Here is a 20,416-nt window from a genome sequence, read left to right on the forward strand (position 1 = left end):
ATGGTCCTACTTTAAACTCCTTTAATTGATCATTATAGTTAGGAACTAATAGTTTTAACAAGGAGTAGCAAAAATCATGTTTAATTTCTGGACCCTAAAGAATGCTGAAGATAAAAGTTTGTGTTCTTTGTAAGGTTCCTCAAATCTAATGTTATATAACTAGAAATCATCTTTGGTTTGCAAGTGTGTGCCACAGACTGTCCATCTCTCATTTGGCAATTTTAGTGAATCAAGTTTGTCTGGATAATTTCAAAACTTTTAAGATTAATACCACATATTGTCCTGTTATCAAAATTTATTTTAAGAAACATCAGTATATGATCGTTTGAAGGAATTATTTGCGACTATTTTACCATGCTTTTTGATAGCATAATTCTAATCTTTATTTTTATTTTTCTCGAGTGGTATAACAAAACTTAGACCTGCATACTCTAGATATAGAAATTAGGAATCAGGTAGAGATTTTTAAGAACCACTGGATTTATATGAAACAGTAACTCGGTTGAATACTACTGAATTCATTAAATATTTTCTGTATTTTATTGTATGAAATTTTGATTAACTCTAATAGTCCCTAAAAGTGAGAAAGAACCAATTGTGTTCTGTTCATGAGTTGTAAAAACTTGTGTTCCAGCCTCCCTCCCTTTTTCTTATCTCTTGTTTTTTGTATATTTCTGAACTGCTTGTCATTTTTATTCTTAAACTTGGAATAACTTATTCAAGTACATCTTCAAAAATGAGAAAAATAAATACTTCCTTCTGCAGTTTTGCCTTTTTTCCAGTTTTTAGTAATTAACATATATCCACTATTATCTTTTAAGGGAGGGTAAACATTAAATTTAACTTATATATCAAGACTGAAACTGTAAAGTATGTAAAATTATGTTTTGCCTTTAATGGTATAAACATCATTTGGATATTTTTCTCTTTTCATGTTGGTTTTGCAATACAGAGAACAGTTTGGTCACAATGATTTAACAAGGGAAATTAAGGATACCAGGAAAAATGAGTTAATAGTGATATGTAATATGCTGCCATTAAAGCATTCTGCTTAAATTCGTGCATTCTACTTTATATGAACTGTTTTAAGCAGGTTATTTACTGTTTTACTGACTGTTCTTGTTTATTGAGTACCCCAAAGTGTTATCCTTTTTAATCTTATATATGACCCTTGACATGGTTAGAGAATGAGATGTTTGGGATTGTTGAAGGTTATGGAAGTTTTAAAAAGTTCAGCCCTTTAAGTCCTAGTGGTTTTCAAAGTAATTTAATAACTTTAGATGTAGTTAATAGATACACTTCCTTTTTTACAAACAGTTCAGGTATGTTTTTTACCCTCATTGCAGCTCATTAAAAGCTGCCTTTTCCTTTGATATTGCATCTATCTTATGATTCTTTCTTGTTTTTCACTCTTACATAATTGGATAGTCCTGTTGATAACTCAGAGAATATTTTTATATTTAAATATATTTTATCATTTCTTAATAAGGTAGAGTCATCATAACAACATCTATTGTAGTATGGAATTGTATATTTTATGGTATCTTGGGCTAAATGGATATTTTCTTTAGAATGTAAACCTGGATGAGCTTTTAACAAAGCTGGACATCTTTCTCCTTTTCAGGTTTCTCTTAGATATATGACAAAGAATGTGACTTGTTAACCAATAACATGATTTTAGTGGTACTTTGCCTTCCAGAAAGTCATCTTTATTATTATTATTTCCTTGATTAGCAATATTCAAAACACCTTATTTTTTTCTGTACCTTGTCAATCATTGTTAATTTTAACCCAAACTTCTACTTCAGTTAATTTGTGTTTTGATATATTGCAAACAAGGTTAATATTTCTTACCATCTGGAGATTGTGTAGATGAGTATTTGGGGCGGGGGGGGTAGAAGCCTCACTTCAGAATCTGTAAATTCTTTCATTACTGTCTTACAAAGATTGTCATAAAATATTGGTTGTTTTAGTTTCTCCTTAATCCAGAAATACAATGAAGTTACCCACTCTTAAGTTCCCCCAGGAATTTGGTCAGTCCTCCTTTCTCAGCTTTAAATATTTTTTTCTTCAACTCGCATAATACATTGTTAATATTTCTCTCATAGTTTGAACCTAAATTTGCCCTGAATAGTAAAAGTAAGCTCCTAGTGAGCAGGGACTGTATTTACTTATCTTTGTCAATCATAGAGTACCTAGCAGAGTACTTTGAATATAAAAGGTGCTTCATAATGTCAGTTGAACTGATGTTTTATAATGTTGAAAACCAGTATTTTACTGATCCACTAAAATTTTCCATGCTTCTCTTTTTCAAATTTTGTTTGCGTCTTCATTCTCTATTTGAGATTGGCACCACTTCCTAAATTACTCTTTAACCTCTGGAAGACTTAGAAACCGCACGAACTTCATCATAAAATTGACTCTTCATCATAAAGTTGACTCTTGTACTGATTGTCTATACACTAACATAGAGAGCACATAAGACACTTAACATGTTGCCCTCATTTGGCTGTGTCCTAGGGCCCCTCCGTGATGTAATGGGAAAAGCAGGATTTTATTATCCAAGATCCTCTTAGTTTTTGAGCCGGTCCTTACTGGTTATTAGCTTGTGTGACCACAGAGGGTTATTTCTCTGAGCCCTTGTCTCCTTTTCTCTGAAATCATATGTAAATCCTTCCCTATAAACCTGAAATGAAGATCAAATACTATAACACAGTCAGAGCTGTCACTCATTTAAGTATTCATGTCCTTCTCCATTGTTGTAGTTGGTGCATCTCTCCCTTGTGGCCATCCCTGATCTCTGCAGTCAGTAGCTCTGCTCTCTGCCAGCTTCTTTTTGCGGTCTCCCTCTTCATCACTGACTAGTAGGCTTTTTCTTATTTCTTGACTATCGATTTTGCCTTTTGTCTCTTGTTATTCATTTTTTTATAATGAAGTTTGGTTTTTAGAGTTATTGACCTTCTGGGAGAATATGTCTTTTTGTATTTATGATATAACTATAATAAGTATTATAAATATAAATAATATATGAATATTAAAACACAATAAACATTTCATATATATAGTCCTTTGTTTTGTTAGTAATAATCTTTGACTCTGTGACCCTTTACAGCTATTGTCATTCATTCAACTTAACTATCATTTATTATTTCCTAGGCAAAGCATCACTTAGAGGTGGAGAATGCAAACATGAATAAGACATGTTCACCTTCCAGAAATGTATGGTCCTCTGAGAGTGATAGACACATAACTAATATTAGCATAAGAAAGATTGATGATAAATGCTGTAATATAGATGCATGTGTAGAAATGAGGGAAGATGGCTTACAACAGCGCTGTTCAATAGAAAAATAATGCAAGACACATATGTAACGTTAAATTTTCTCTTACCACATTAAAAAAGACAAGTAGGTGCAATGAATTTTAAGAATATATTTTATTTAACAATGTATCCATATTATTGTTTAAACATGAAATTAAGGAAAAAATTACTGAGCTATTTTACATTTTTATTTCATACTAAAAGTATTCAAAATTTAGTGTGTATGTTACTTACAGCTTAGAGTGATCAAATCATCCTGGTTTTCCTGGGACTTTCTTGATTTTAACACTTAATTCCAGAAACCTCTCAGTCCTGAGCAAATCCGGATGGTTTGTCACCCTATTTAGAATATATCTCAACTTGAACTTCATTGAAAATACTTGATTTGCATTTAGATTTAACTATTGTACAGTTGAAAAAGTAGATTCCTTTTCTCAGGTTGCTCCAGACATACTAAAAAGTTTTCCAATAACAAAATTGAGTATTAATTTTTAAATATAAATGATTTAAAGTTAAAATGAAATTCAGTTCCTCAGTCACACTAGCCATATTTCAAATACTAGTGGCCACATGTTGCTTATATAATCTTTTTTGGACAGCACAAGTTTAGAGTACTAAAGTTATGAGGACTTAGTTCACTAAACAAGCTCTTAAACTGTGAGAGAGTATGACCACTGGTAAATCTAATATTGGTCACTATCATTAGAAGTCATAAGTAAATTGTATGTAAACCATGTCATGTCTCAATTATTATAGTCTTTGTCTTTCAAAGTATTCTATATTTTACTATGGTTTTTTTTTTGTTCCTTTAAGTATTTTGGGGCTTTGTTTCCGAATGCAGTTAAGTTACTTGGAAACAATTTTTTCATTTCAAGGCCTGCTTTTTAGCTTTGTTAGATTGGTCCGGAACAGCTAATTTGACCCCACTGTTAAGGATTTTACTTGTTATCCTGTGTGTTTTGAGATCTTTCTACTCTGGGTGGTGGGAACCAAACTAAACTATTCCTGCCCTGTGTAAGTTCTGGGTGTTGTTCAGCCTGATCCCTTCTGGGGGTATTTCCCTGGCCTCTGATAATTTTCCTCGTTCATATGTGCTGATCAGAACTCAGCTGAAGACTTGAGGAACGTTGGCAGATCTCTGGAGTACTCTCTGGAATACTCTCTCTCTGTAGCGCTTTCCTCTCCAGTAGTCTGCCCTTTGAATTCTAGCAACCTTGACCTCTCCAAATTCAGTCTTCTCGACTGAGGGAAACTGCCAGGCTGTTTGGGTACCCTCCTGGCACTGCAGCCTGGGAACTCCTGGCAATAAGTTGAGTTAATCATTTCTGTCCTCAGAGATCACTGTTGTGCACTGCCTGTCTAAATACCATCATTTCAAATAGTTTATCCCTTTTTTTTAGTTGTTTTGAGATAGGAAGATAAATCTTGTTTATGTTACTCCATTAATGGCTGGAAGCGAAAGTGGGTCCACAGTATTTCTTTTACTCATGTAGTTGAAAATAGCAGATGGTTGGAAATCATACTTTTTTCCTTCATGCTTCCTTTAAGAATTGCCCATAAAGTTCAAATATTATTTGTAGCCTTTAAAATCACAAGTTGGCCACTAATGTGGAAAAAAAACCTTATTATCCAAATGTTTGATACAGTAGAATGGTACATATGTATCTGTGTGTATTTGGTATATGTATATAGTGTAATTGATGTTAAAACTTTAGAATTATCTAATCTAATCAAAAAATTAATTTTTTACAGACTGAGAGTAATCATGACACAGCGCTAACACTTGCCTGTGCTGGTGGTCATGAGGAACTGGTACAAACACTGCTAGAGAGAGGAGCTAGTATTGAGCACCGAGACAAGAAAGGTGGGGCCTACTTTTGTTAATTTTTTTTTCCTGGAATATTTGTGTTCTATGAATAAATACTACTTCTAGCCCTATTTTGATGGTTAGACATAATGGAAAACAGTATTATTGTTCCTTTGCTTAGTGTGTAGTGAAAAGATCATTGTTTTTCTCCAGGTTTTACTCCACTCATCTTGGCTGCTACAGCTGGTCATGTTGGTGTTGTAGAAATATTGCTGGATAATGGTGCAGACATTGAAGCCCAGTCTGAAAGAACCAAGGACACACCTCTATCTTTGGCTTGTTCTGGGGGAAGACAGGAGGTAATTTTTCTCCTCCATCTATTTAGCAAATGTATACTTTTTAACTCACATGATTTTACGGGAATGGTGGATTAACATTTAGATTTCTCATAGTAACTGAAACTGTTACTTATTAGTAAAAGGACAAATATTAGTGTTAGCATAAGCTATCTTGCCAGAAAAATCATATGTTGTTTATTATTCTGCTCATCCAATAGTAATACCTGCTATAGGAATCCTTGTGTGTTGCATTCAGGCTAAGAGAATGATTATGACGTCCCAAATCAAATCAGTAAGCTTCTGATAAGCAGGGCCTAAATTCACTCAGCTTTTCCTGTCCTACTGTCCTAGAGTACCTAGCATGAAAGGTACTTAAAAGATTAGTAGAGAATTGCATATTCAATTTTTAGTTGTTCTGAGGACCTTTTCTAGTTTATCCCCATCCTTTCTCAACTCTGGAGGTAAGGTTCTCAGATAAGATTATATGACCTTTTAGTTTTTTAAGGAAGGTAGAACGGCTGTTGTGATCAGGTGTAGGCCCAAGAAATTATAATTCACACTGTCTCGTGTATCTTCTTCTGGCCTTTGGTAATCAACTGGATGACCTAATTTTTTAAATCCATTTTTTAAATCCAATGCTATGTACAAAGGATATAAGGCTTTTGATTAGCAAGTCATGCTGTCTCTATAGATTGACAGCTTCTCAATCAGGGAATTGTTGAATCTTAGATTTAGTAAGTACCCTAGGTCATCCATGTCAGTTTCCCGCTCAGCTTAAAAATTTTCTTTTTTTTCAACATCCTAATTATTATAAAATTTTCTGTCTCTACCAAGCTAAAGTATGCCTTCCCTATGTTTCCCTACTATTCCTAGTTCTGTTCTTTGAACTAATGGAAAGAGGTTTATACTCTCCTAAATCTCCAGATATTTGAGTCTTTATTTGCCAGTCACCTATTGTTTATGTGAAACATGTCCTGTTCTTTTGATTGTTAGCTTGGGAATACCTTTTCCAAACCCTTCACCTGGCTATTCCACCCATTGTGCTATATCCCTCCTGAAACATTGTATCTAAAAGTACTCTGACCACAAACTGGTGTTACTATTTGTGTATCTTAAACCCCCTCCTCTCCTTTTCCTGTCATAGCACCCCAGTTACATTGAACTCTAATAAGTTAAACCCAGTGGGATTTTTAATAAACTTGTAAATAAAAAATTTTGAGAGGTGGAATAATTCCTGCACAGAAAGACTGGGAAATCTAATAAAATGGTACATATATAGAAAGATAGGGCTTGGTGATCCTTTATCTTGTGAATTAAAAAGAATTGGAGCCTAATGAGCCTACAAGCATTTTTTTTCCCATACAATTTTTGCTTTGCTGTGTCAGTAATTTTTGCTCCTTTATATTTAAAGTAGATATTTTGTGTGTGGACAGTTAGATGCACTGCTATTAGAGATGTTCTGCTCAAGAGACAGCAAAGGACCTATTTCTACTGTGCTATTTCTTCTGGTCGAATGAATACATTTGTGTCATTTTTTTATTTTCCTGTATCCCCACATGGAGGTGATTGATATGTTAAAAGGATTTTACAACAAATAATATTAAGATAGTAAAAAATAAGCCAACTTAATCTCATAAGTTATTTCTACTACATCAGAAAAAATAGAGATCCCCATGAACGTCAAATTGAAATGTGATAGCAGAAATTTTTGCAATTAAATAACAACATTAATAGAAAAACTTGTATTGGTCAGAATGTAAATGCTTCTGTTTTGAAATATAATGAAAGTTAAACTTTGACTTAAGTAAAATTTTCACTAATTTTGTACCTTGAAATAATACTTGCTTCATAAGTAATAACAAATTTTTCAATTTTGAATCAAAAAGAAATCAGTTGATTTCCTTCCTTTCAAAGCAATATTAAAATCTATAGCATACTCTAATCTGTATGCATTCTTATTAAAATGTAACAGATGAGGTTATAACAGTTATAGAAGTCTTTTAGGGTAATAATTTTGTTTTTAACACTGTTGCTTTCATTTGGTGTCATTAGAACATTGGAAAGTTATTTTACCATAAAATCACAAACTAATTTTTTTTATATTGAGTGTTTATTACCTTTTGGAAATAGATCATTTCCTCTGAAAGATAACTAAGGTCAGTTATCTTTGCATGATGGAATTTTAAAAACTTGAGAAATTTGATTAAGGATTTCTATTTTATTGCTTAAGAGACTGTTTCTAAAATAAAACAGCCTAATGCCATTTTTTGGTCTTATTTTTATAACCTTGTCACGTAAGCCACCTAGTCGTAGTGGTTCTAAAAGCAAAAAAGTGATGGACAGCAAGTTATATCTAAAATTGGTCATAGCTTTTTCAAACAAGTAAAGTTTTAACTGGAATGTAACACAAAGCACTGTTTGTTAATGTTTATTTGCTATTTCCCAGTTAATATTTTAGGATGCATTATTAATAGTAAGAGCAAGGATAAGAACTATGAACTTGAACATTCTTTAACTTCCCCGTGCCTGTTTTCGAAAATGAAGATGAAAATACTAGTACCTGTGTCAAAATCAAAATTAAAGCCTTAATTTTGATTTCAGTATGATAAACTATAGCATATTCATATAGTGGAATGCTACACAATACAAATGGCTCTCAAACACTATGTAATTTCATTTATATGAAGATCTAAGATAGATGAAACTAATCTGTAGGTGGGATTGACTTGGAAGCATCATGAGTAAATAACAGATTTAAATTACATTAGGTTTATGCGTTTATCAGACCTTGGTGAATGTACACTTAAGTTTTGAGCATTTATTGTAAGTTACAAATTTCCCCTAAAAACTGAAAAAAAGCAATAGTCTAGTTAATGATATGCGTGCTATCAGTATTTAAGGGAAATTGCAGATGTCTACAATTTACTTGGAAATGCATCAAAAAATGAAGAACAAAGGAATAGATGTGATAAAGTTCAGCAGAATATTAATGGTAGAATCTAGGTAGTGGTTATATATAAATTTTTTCAGTTTTTCTCTATGTTTGAAAATTTTCATAATAAAATGTTGGAAAAAATAAATGTTAGCTTTATTCCAAGTTTTTTTTTTTTTAGCTTTTATCAATTTAAAAAATTTATTTTAAAGATATTCACATGTATAAATGAAAAAATATTATTCTATTTTTCCACTGTGTGGTGTAATAACTCAGAAATATTAATTCCAAAGTAGCATTGCACAGCAACACATGAGGTCTAGATCTTTCATGAACACGCTGTGCCGTTTCATCAGATTCCAAAATGATTTTACTTGAGAAGCTATCTCTTTGTTGGCCTCTAAGACGTCTTGCTATCATTTGAGACTGATTTTATGTAAAGGATGAAAGAAGGACTTTTCCCTTCTGTTATTATACAATATATGAGAAAAAAAGACAAATCAGAAATATATACCTTGCAAATTGTCTCACCTTAAGAAAGCACACTTTTTCCTTTTTTCTTTCCAGGTGGTGGAGCTATTGTTAGCTCGAGGGGCAAATAAAGAGCACAGGAATGTTTCTGATTACACGCCTCTAAGCCTGGCTGCTTCTGGTGGCTATGTGAACATTATCAAAATATTACTAAATGCAGGAGCTGAGATTAATTCTAGGCAAGTTTTATTCTCTCTCTACATGCCCGTTAAGAATGTTATGTTAAAGATATTTTAGAACGTTTATATTTTTAGTGCCATATTTAGGAAATGCCTTCATTACAAATTTAAAATTCAAATTACTGATTTTTAAGATTAATTTTATTTAAGTATTTAAAACTCTTTATGTAGAACGTGAAAAAATATCAATTACTCTATTTCTTGTGGAACTAACGTACATCTTTTTAATGAGTTTTTATTAAGTAAGCAAGTATGTGCTTTAGGATGGAAAATCTGTCTTTAGTACCTTAATGATTTAGTAATCACTTTTCAGCCCAAGTCATATGTTAAATGAGATACAGAAAGTATTCTACTTCTGGATAATAAAAGATTTCTAATGGAGTCTTGGTAGTATCTTAAAGACTTACAAGGTCTGAGAAAAATGATTATTTTAAATAATCCTGCAAAATAAGGAACCTTAAATAAATCCTGAAATAGAATTCTATATTATCATCCAGTTTTTCTGGGACATTTAAAATGTGTATTTTTCCTTTTGTTCTCCCCATACCTCCACCCCCAGAACTGGTAGCAAATTGGGCATTTCTCCTCTGATGTTAGCAGCTATGAATGGGCACACAGCTGCCGTTAAGCTCCTGTTAGACATGGGCTCTGACATAAATGCTCAAATAGAAACCAATCGGAACACTGCCCTTACATTAGCCTGCTTCCAAGGAAGAACTGAAGTGGTTAGTCTTCTGCTTGATAGAAAAGCAAATGTGGAACACAGAGCTAAGGTAAGGAAAGGTCTGATATTTACACATGAATTTACTGCTTTGATATTTAAAGTGTACAGTAGCAATATGCTAATTAGATTTTAGTATTTTCTGGTAACATTTATCTCTTATATATATATTTAATCAAAAATCGTTCTGTATGACCCAAGTATTGCTCTTGAAAGTACCTCAACAATAAATTTTTATAGGTAATAGTGACTATAGAGTTATGAGCTGAAAAATATGTATTATCATGAAGGAGAAGAGAGGGAACATTTATTAAGTGCCAGTTATATGCCAGGTACTTGCATCTTACACAAATTTTTTTAACAAATTGACATTAGGTAGAATTATCTTCTTTCAGTAGATACCACTGTAACTCGGAGGCTCGTAGTGTCAGTGCTAAAATTTAGTTGTGAATCTTTATAGTGTATTGCTCCCCAGATTGTTATTCTTTAACATTTTAGCTCTTTCTAGTCTCTTATGTGTTGTTTTTTATTTTTCGCTAAACCTAGACTGGCCTCACACCACTAATGGAAGCTGCCTCTGGTGGATATGCAGAGGTGGGCCGAGTTCTTCTGGATAAAGGTGCTGATGTTAATGCTCCTCCGGTGCCCTCCTCGAGAGATACAGCTTTAACCATAGCAGCAGATAAAGGGCATTATAAATTCTGTGAACTTCTCATTGGCAGGTATGATGTTACCGCACCCTTCATATATGAACACAGTGTGACTAGTAATTACTGTTCTCTCTGGGAAAATTGTGCTATTAAAAAATCAAATGTGATTGCTCCTTCTATAAAATATAAGTGCATGTTTTGTTTTATTTTTTAAACCTACCTCTGTTCTGTTCTACCCATCCAGAGCTATGCTACACTGTCTGATTTATTTCAATGCAACCTAGAAATATTTCTTTTCTTCCTTTCCTGTGTGTGTGTGTACACTTTAAAAGTACTATAATTAGCTATTTAAACATCCGGCTGTTGTCATCCATATTCACATCGCCCACATAGTCTAAGTTTTGCAAAAAGTATCACTACACACCTTAAAAGTCTGACAATAATCTAAGACGTTGGGGCTGATTTTCTTGTTCTTCATAGTAATTAGGGCTTTTAAGTGACACTTATGAAAGGTAGCAGATGGGATCCAGGATAGTTTCTACTTTCAGTCACTTAAATGTTGCCTGCCAGCCTTCCAAAGATGCTTGTCTGCTTAATTGGATTTCATACTTTAACAGTCTTAAAGACCTTTCTGTATGATATCCTAAGCAGTAGAATTTAGTAGTAGCTACTATCAACTACTGTTATTCACCGTGAGTCTTATCTACCATGATGCCCTGAGAGCTAAACCTGCATGTTATTTTTAGATTCATTCTTTTTTGAAGCCACATAATATAAATACATGAATATAAATAATCTGAAACAGATACAATTGCCTTGTAAGGATACTGTTTGCGTCTCTAGGATACAGTTTGTTTAATATATTGACTATGATATTAACAGGGATATGCTTTTATTTTTCACTATGTATAATTTCACATTTTCTCAAGATTTGAAACTCAGAATTATGCAGTCAATATTTTTAAAATAAGCAATTATTGATATATGGCTATTTTTTAATTCAGTAGCTTTTAATTCAATGACTGGAAATTCTTTGTAATGTGTTTTTGAAAGAGAAATATATTTTAGGCTTGAATTGTATAAACAACTTTCATCTTTACAAAATATTTTCAGTACTTGGTTTTTATTGTTATCTGTTTCATTTTAAACAGTGGTATCTCTGTTGTTCATTTAGGGGAGCTCACATTGATGTACGTAACAAGAAGGGGAACACTCCATTGTGGCTAGCAGCAAATGGTGGACACCTCGATGTGGTTCAGTTACTGGTGCAAGCAGGTGCAGATGTGGATGCAGCAGATAATCGCAAGATTACTCCTCTCATGGCAGCATTTAGAAAGGTATTAGTCTTCGATCCTCATTCGTGTAGATGTTTTTCACTTAGTCTAGGAAGTACGTAGTTTAGTGTTCACTAAAGACTCATTTTAGGACTTAACATCACTGATGAAGGCAGTAATATAATAAGCTAATAATCGCTCTGATGGCAACATTGAAAGGTAGATACAGATGTCCCAGAAAAGTAATATTACCCGTACTGAACATTAAAGCTAACTAACTATTTGAAAAGTTGTTCTAAGTAATATTTTCAAAATCTAGTTGCAATCTTAATATTTTACAAAATGTAAATCCAATTAAGAGTAACTAATTACTTGTTTATGAATGAATACTTATATTAGCACAGCAGAGAAAAATTTAACTTACATTGACTTTATTTTTAATCACTGACTTTGGTTACTAGGAAAAAAGGAATTAAATAATGAAAACCCAGCTGACAGTATGTGAAACTACTGAAAATAGAGTTTACTACGTTCTGAAATAGAAATACAGTTTTTGAAAGCAAGAGAAACTTTGTTTCTCTTTCTCTAGAGCCTAGCACAGATCTTTGTACAAGTAATTTGATTTGAGGATTTGATTGCTCTTAAGTGCAGTTGTGTTACTGAGGAAACCAGATCACTATTTCAGAGATTATAATTTTGAGTTTCATTATTCTGAGACATGCAGGTAAAATCCTTTGTAGATTCCAGATTGCTTTGTTGTATTGAAAAATTTTAATATAAATCGCAAGAAATCATCTCTTCCTTTTTTCTATTACTCTCTGACTCTTGTTCTTTATACCACCTCTTCCCTGGATGCTCTAGACTACCTCGCCACTGACTCTCTCTATTTTTCTTCTCACCAAACAAACTTACTCTTTCTCACTGGCTGCCTACCTCTTATCCATGCAAGCTAGCATATCATTATCAAGGTAATCTTCCTGACCACTCCACTCTATTAGTATCCCCTTCAAGAACTTTTTCCTGTCTCCCTAGTCTCTGTAGTCTTTTGAAATGCAGTCTTATTTTGTTATTCAAAGCCACCACAATGTAGTGCCTTTAGAGCTCATCTCCCATTGAGTCCCTAATGTGGAGAGTCTTCTTGCTTGGTCTTTTCTTTGTCACTGTCTCACACTGCCTTTGTTCTCGTCTCAGGAATGCCCATGTCCTTCCTCATTTTTCCAAAATTGCTCATTCTTTTAATCTACCCTTCTACAGAAACTCTTCACATCCTATCTGAGCACACATTGAGATATTTAATCTCCATAATATTATCTTTATCATTCATTTTGACAAATATATGTGTTGTTACTACTCCAATTTCTAACATGCATATATCTTATCTTTCCAAGTAGACTTAGCTCCTTAAGAACAGTGCTTATCGTCTATACTCTGTTGTATTCATTCTATTATTTATTTTGTTAGTACCTACCATGTGCAAGTGTAATGGTTGGAATATTACATTGTACAGAGTGCAGGAGTCGCACTTTTTGAAAAATGTAATTTAGTCAGTAAGATACCACACACAAAATCAGGTAACTGTGAGTTGTCCCATATAAATAGTTAAATTCTATAGAAGTGTTGGTGAGATATCAAGGAATGATGCAAATGCCATTTGAGCTATTCGTTAAAAGATTGAGATAGTTTAAAAAGGTGTACAGATGAAAAGAAGCGATAGAGGCAAATAGAGGAAGTATACTAAAAGTGAACAGCTGTTTATTCAGACTGGCTAACTTATATGTTTTGTGTCAGAGAGCAGTGTTGTGGATTGGAGAAAGCGGAGAGACCCTCTTGAATTTTGGTCTAAAGATTTTGAACATAGTGAACTGTGTTATGGTGAATAATATAATCATAGCTCATGCTTAGGAAAGGGTATTGTATTTCTTTCATACTATCTACTACAGAACTATGCATTTACTTTTTATCTGAAAGAAAGAACAAAATTATTTGTACTCTTTTAATGCTTAGAACTGAAACGAGATGCTCATTGTAATGAATTAGCTAGAAAAAAAATTGAGTATTTTTTTTCTTTCAGACATATCCCCTATTTCTTCATACTGATTTTTGGGTTATTGTCTTTTATTTAGAGTGGTTTAGAATTTTAGGTCAAGTTATTCTGTACGTTTTTGGAGAGTGGGATGAGAATGAACAATGTAGATTTAACTTGTTAAAACCAAAGCCTGTCTCTTTTTCATTTACAGTGCAAATAATACCCAATTAAGTCTTTATTTTGTGGCACTAATGTCAAAGGAATCTTACTTAAGACAGACTGTAGATGTACTGAATCGTGTTAGAGTCTCTTTTTAATTTGGCATTGATATCTGTTTTTTAGGGTCATGTGAAGGTGGTACGCTACTTAGTCAAAGAAGTGAATCAGTTTCCATCAGATTCTGAATGTATGAGATACATAGCAACCATCACTGATAAGGTAATATATTGATCAAATTCATCCCACTATATGAGATAGGGATCCCATTTGGTTTCATACATATATATCCCACACTAAGAAAAATGTCTGAGTTTGAGCAATAATGTGTTGTATATAGCAATTTTCATTTATCTAGTATTTGGGGATGAAATATGTTGTTTAAGGGATACTATTTATAGATTATCTACTTACCTAATGAAGCAATAAAACAGTCTCTGTGATAAAATTACTTTATCCTTTTAAATAGTACTTGAGCTAATTTAATTTTTGTGTAAATACTAAACAATATAAAGCAAAGATTGTTATTGTCCATTAGTGCTATAATCTGTATGTTTGTTTATCCAGACTGATGTCTATTCTGAGAGGAACAAGCCCAGTGGATTTTTTTTTGTATACGTAAACAAAAAATGAACATAGTACTTTTAATCATGGGCAAGAAAACTTTGTCTTCAGCATAATGTAAAATTTTGTGTAACTGTCAGCTGAAGAATGAATTGGCTTGGATTTTTGCAGGAAAAGTAGAGGAGATACAAAAAGATCCTATTAGAGATCTACTTAAGATCTTTCCCTGGTGACGTTTTGATTTGGGATTTATGCTAATATTTGAATAAAATCCTAAGACATGCCTCTGAAAATCCAAAGAGGTCAACATATCTAAAAATGTCTTTCTGTTACATTTTCTCAGCAGTTATTGCATGACAGTGAGCAGCTTTTCCCCATAGGTTTTATTTAACATAGCCAATTTACTGTCTTGCCTGCCTGTCGATTCCTCTATGACAGTTAACATTCCTGGATACCACTGGGTTTTTTTGGAAATGAGAGAGAGATTAAAAATAAGGCTTTTGTCTTAATAGGGAAATATCCCTTTCCTGTCAAAAAGTGTGTTGTGAGAATGAAATCACTGAGAAAAGTGTCAAAGTACCTGTGTCTGTGATTTCTTAATGGGTGATTCTTGCACATGAAGTTGTAGCAACAAAGCTTAAATATTTGAGAACAGTTCTTTCCAGTTAAGTACTTTAAAATTATTTAAACCCATTTTGTTTGTTGACATTGACTTTTTCCTCTAGCCCATTAACCAACTGACAAATTATTTCAATTCTGTTTGCTATACGATTACTTATATTCAAATTATAGGAGTAAATAATTTTAGTTTCCAAAGTACCAGTCAAATGAATATTATTTTGAAGAACAGTAGAGGCTCTTTGCTTGTATATTTTTAAAAATATGCTGTTTAAATTGTTTTTACTTGCATCCTTTGTTGCCCTACCACTGATCTTTATTGCTTATGTTCTTTCAAGTGCCTCAATTAATATCTTGATCCTTTCAGAATTGTCTCTGAATGTGTATTTTTTTTTTTATGCTGAAAAAGTCTTAATTTTTCATTTTAGGAGATGCTGAAGAAGTGTCATCTTTGTATGGAATCAATAGTACAAGCCAAAGATAGACAGGCTGCTGAAGCAAACAAAAATGCCAGCATTTTATTAGAGGAGTTAGACTTGGAAAAGGTAATGATAACCTTTACATATGAAAAATACCTACTTTTTTCCCTCCTGCTTTCTTCCCCCTACTTTGTAATCTGTTGTTTTTTGTTTTTGTTTTGTTTTGTGTTTACTTTTGCTTTAAATTATCGGAATTTTCTCTCCAATTTTGTCTCAAATACTGGAAAGAATTTTGAGTATTTTAAATATTAAAAGAATTTTCTTTGTAATCAGAATAAACAAAATTTTATTATAGGAATTGCATTAATCTGGAAGTCAGAAAATCTAGCCTCTAATGCTCAATTTTAGACTTATCTCAGCTAATGATCTCTTAATCCCCATCCAAATCTATACTTCATTGATCCTAGACCTTGTAATTGGTTGCCAACAGATTTATCAGAAGTACCAAATGCACTACCAAGGCATAACCAACCAGTGAAGTACAGCCACTTGGTGGAATGTTTAATGAGTACATTTTTTTAAATGGATGATTTCTCTTGTACTTTTCTTTTTCAGACAGACTATAGCATCATTCCCATCTATTCTCATGGGGAGTGAAATACTCCAGACAACTTATAGTTTGGACCGTCTCATAGCTCCTTCTTTTATTCCTCCTTCCTGTCAATAACTCTGCACTCTAGAATGTGATAGAAATAGTAATGATAGCAGGAAAAGAATTGGTTGGCATTGAATATTATGGAATACATATTCTGCTGTATTTCATCTTTTATAAAAGGTTAAAAATGTTATAAAATTTGGGCCCAGCCCAGTGGCATAGTGGTTAAGTTTGTGTGCTCCACTTCCTTGGCCCAGAGTTCGCAGGTTCAGATCCCAGGCACGGACCTACACACCACTTATCAAGCCATGCTGTGGTGGCATCCCACATACAAAGTAGAGGAAGATTGGCACAGATGTTAGCTCAGGGCCAGTTTTCCTCACCAAAAAATAAGTTACAAAATTTAACATGTACTGTTTACATTTATAAAGAATACACAATGATAATTATAACCTTTTTGATTTGAGTCAGGTCCATTCTTTTTTATTGTACTTGCTGACTTTGTTAAGCTGTATATGTCATCTTGCATAAAGAAAATATGAATTATTCTGAACATATTATTCTAATTTAAATGTGAAATACACTTATTTTCTGGAAAATATATTTAATATTGGAGGTTCTTCATTTTCAAAAAATTTGTGGTTTAGATTCTGGTCAATTGAAAAGTAGCTTTTTTGGCCATTTTGAAGTTTTAAAAGAATATGAACACATTGAGATTAGATAAAATCACTGTAACTATTACTTGACCTATCTTCATATTCAGTTTCACCTAATATTTATTTAATGCCTACTAGATACCAGGCAATATAATAGGGCCAAGTTGTATGACAGAGTACATATTATTTTAGTCTTCTCAGTAAAAATATTATTACTCTCCTATTACAAATGGAAAAACTGAATCTATGGGAAGTTAAGTAACTTGCCTAGCTAGGCTAGGATTTGAACCCAGTTTTTTATTCTAAATTCCCTGGTTCCTTCTTCTCCCTTAATTGAACATAACCTACCTCTTAGTTCTTTCTTTTAAAGTATTAGAATATCCTGTTTTTGTATTGCTCTCCTATTTTTAAATGTTAGGATCTCTAAGTAATAGTTATTTCATGATATTGTTTCTTTTTGCATTTCTATAAACCTAGAAAGCATCCTTTTTATAGCTAAGATGTAGATATCTGTTTTTAAAATCTTTAATTTTTTCATACTTTTGATGTTTATTCATTATATTAAATACATTTAGAGATTTACTCCCTACCTGTAAATTATAAAGTCAGGAAGCAGTTTTAGGAAATATCCTATTAAGATGTCTGTTCTCAGTCAACTTCATTGTGTTTTCTTTATTACAATCATGTGTTCAGTCTAAACTGTGAAACATTCAGAGATAACTAAAGAAAAACCTATTTCGTCATTGTAAGATAACTAAAGTTAAAAACTTGATAAGGTAACTAAAGTCCTCACCTCTATACTAACCTATAAAGCCTTTTAAGACCCTGCATGATCTGCCCACCCACACTACTCCTTACACTTCTCGAATCTTATTTTTTTATTACTTTTTCTTGGTCACTTTGCTCCATTCATACTGACCATCTTCTTTTTGCTCTCGCTGTGCCTTCTGCCTTGAATCTTCCTTCAGATGCCTCATATTTTAGTCTGCGTTTCACAAACACATTTCCTTTCTTTATTTTCACTTTCTAACATTCTAAATACTATATTTTACTTAGTTATCTTGTTTGTTTCTCTCTACCACTAGAATGTATGCACCACAGAATGGTGCCTTCCATGCTGTAGGCACTCAATAAATATTTGTTGAACAAATAAATAGTCACGCATATGGAGATGGTGTGCTTTTTTAAAAAGCAGAATCATGTCAACATACCATTCTAATACTTGCTTTTTCCCCCTTCTCAATAACTGATGGATATTGGCAATTGATAGTGATTTAAATAACTGCAGAATATACTCCATAGTAAGTATGTTTCGAGTTTTTTGTCACTACAGATAATGTTGCAATAAACATTCTTATACATATTTCCTTATATTTTGGTGCTTTTATTTTTATGGAGTGAGTTTCTTCACTTGGGTCAATATATTTTAAATTTGATACTTCCGTGATGTTTTCCTACTACTATCAGCAAGTGTCATTTCTTTGAATTCTCGCCAGCATTTCTTAACCTTGATGCTCAATGCTTTCAAAAGTCAGATTTAAAGCAAATCAAAAGGAACTTCTTTCAAGTGTCATTGCATATTTTTCCATAATATTAAAACTCAAAGATGATAGATAATCATCAATTAATTACATGTAAATTGATTCTTCTGCATAGACTGATACTTTATAAACAGTTTTGAATGAGGATGGTACATAGATAGAATTCTGCATTATAGAGGAGGCTCTTCTCTCCTGACCTGCAGCCCAGTATTTCTATTTGAAAAATCATCGGATTGGGATCTGATAGGGTTTGGTTCACCGTTTTTCACTTATGATTTACATCTGGGAGAATACTCTTTTTTGAGACATGGTACGTTCTGGCTCCCTCAGTTCTGATTTAAGACTATCATTAGAGCTGGTCTTGTCTGGTCTGTCGATGTTCTGCATGGGTCACTGATTGCTTGTATAAAAATGCTTCTTTGGTCAGCCTTTTTAATTTGACAGTTTTGGTTAATAGGTTTATAAAAACTGCTGCTGAGAATACTGCCCATTATATTGATCAGATTCCCTAATTGTAACTCAGCAAACATTTATTTACTGAGCATTTGCTATATGAAAGAGTCCCCACTCTGGAGCAGTTCATCTGATCAAACTGTGGAATCCTCTTGCAGTTAATTGCTTGTTCTTGTCTTGACTGTTAGAATCTTTAGTAGATATTGTTGTTCTCCATTTTTGATATATTTGTTTTACCCCTCCACTTTATTACTTATTGTTTCTTCTCCTACCTTTTTCTTTGTTAACTTTTGTAACATAACCTTTTAGGTAGCTTTGTAGGGTATGTTTTTAAAAATATTCCTAATAGATATTTTCAATTGGGTTTTTTTCCCATTAACTGAAGCTTTTAATATGCCCATCCCACCATCTCGGTTCTATACATATCATTCTCTATCATCTCCTATCTTTTCAGCTTTACTCCCTCTACAATTCTGCCTCCTACAATCCTGACAACACCCTGCCTACCAATAAATTGTAAGATCCATTTATCATACCATCCTTCACTCTTTCTTACTCAAAGTCTCTTTCTCCTTATTCTCACCTGTACCCTAGTAACTAAATGTATCACATGAAAAAACATTCAACCTTGGTGACTAATTTTGCTTTAAATGTGTAACAGTGAACCCTTTAATGCTCTCCAGCAGTTAGACTATATTTCCCTAGTTTAATTCATTCTCCCACTCATCTTGACCACTATTCCTTTCTCCTTTATTCTCTGACTTAAAGTGCCTGCTCTCCTTCACCCTCACTTGATGCCCTTGCATCCTATATCAGTGAGAAAACTAAAGCATCAGAAGAAGAGTGTCAAAGACTTTCCCTACTCCATTTACCCACCCACCAATCCTTGCACCTATATTCTTCCTACCAGTTACTAAATAAACGTTTTGTAACCAGTCCCTCCATTTCTAAACTAGATCCTATCTGGTCTCCCTTACTCAAAAACATTGTTTTAGCAATTGTCTTTTTTTACCTCTTATATCATTTTTCCTCCTCTCCTGGATCATTCTTATCATCATACAAGCTTATTTCTCCAATCTTAAAAAAACCTTTTGATTCCTCCAACCCTTTCTCCCCAGTTTTCAGCTACAAGCCCACTTCTTTGCTTTTGTTTGCAGCAAAACTCCTTGTCTATTTTGGCTATGTCCAATTCTTCCTTTTTCTTGAATCTATTCCTGCCAGGCCTTCTCTCTTACAACTCCACCAAAACCCTGCTTTTATGGTCTCCAGTGACTTTCATGTAGCTAAATCCAATGATTACTTCTCTATCCTTATCTTACTAAGTCTAGTAACACCTGACATACTCTCTTCACTTAGCCTCCATAACACTACACACTCTTGGTTTTTCTTCTACCTCTCTGGATATTCCTTCTCTTCTCCTCTCTTAGTTGGAAGCCCTTTAGCTCATTACATGATCTTCTTTATCCACTGGTCATCTTATCCTGCTTCGTCACTTTAAATCTATACCAGCTGAT

The 20,416-nt window shown here is 33.2% G+C and overlaps 1 protein-coding gene across 9 annotated transcripts in view; it reads left to right on the forward strand.

Annotated features, from left to right (window-relative positions):
* Positions 1-20,416, forward strand: part of ANKRD17 (ankyrin repeat domain 17) — a 165,329-nt gene that overhangs the window by 109,143 nt on the left and 35,770 nt on the right. For all 9 annotated transcript variants that reach the window (XM_070614670.1, XM_070614671.1, XM_070614676.1 and 6 more), the window contains 8 exons: positions 5,075-5,186; positions 5,343-5,488; positions 8,967-9,109; positions 9,669-9,882; positions 10,377-10,552; positions 11,655-11,817; positions 14,123-14,218; positions 15,607-15,723. In XM_070614670.1, coding sequence (XP_070470771.1) covers positions 5,075-5,186; positions 5,343-5,488; positions 8,967-9,109; positions 9,669-9,882; positions 10,377-10,552; positions 11,655-11,817; positions 14,123-14,218; positions 15,607-15,723 — 1,167 coding nt within the window. The remainder of the gene's footprint in view (positions 1-5,074; positions 5,187-5,342; positions 5,489-8,966; positions 9,110-9,668; positions 9,883-10,376; positions 10,553-11,654; positions 11,818-14,122; positions 14,219-15,606; positions 15,724-20,416) is intronic.

The sequence above is a fragment of the Equus przewalskii genome, chromosome 3 (assembly GCF_037783145.1).
Source record: "Equus przewalskii isolate Varuska chromosome 3, EquPr2, whole genome shotgun sequence".
NCBI lineage: Eukaryota > Metazoa > Chordata > Mammalia > Perissodactyla > Equidae > Equus > Equus przewalskii.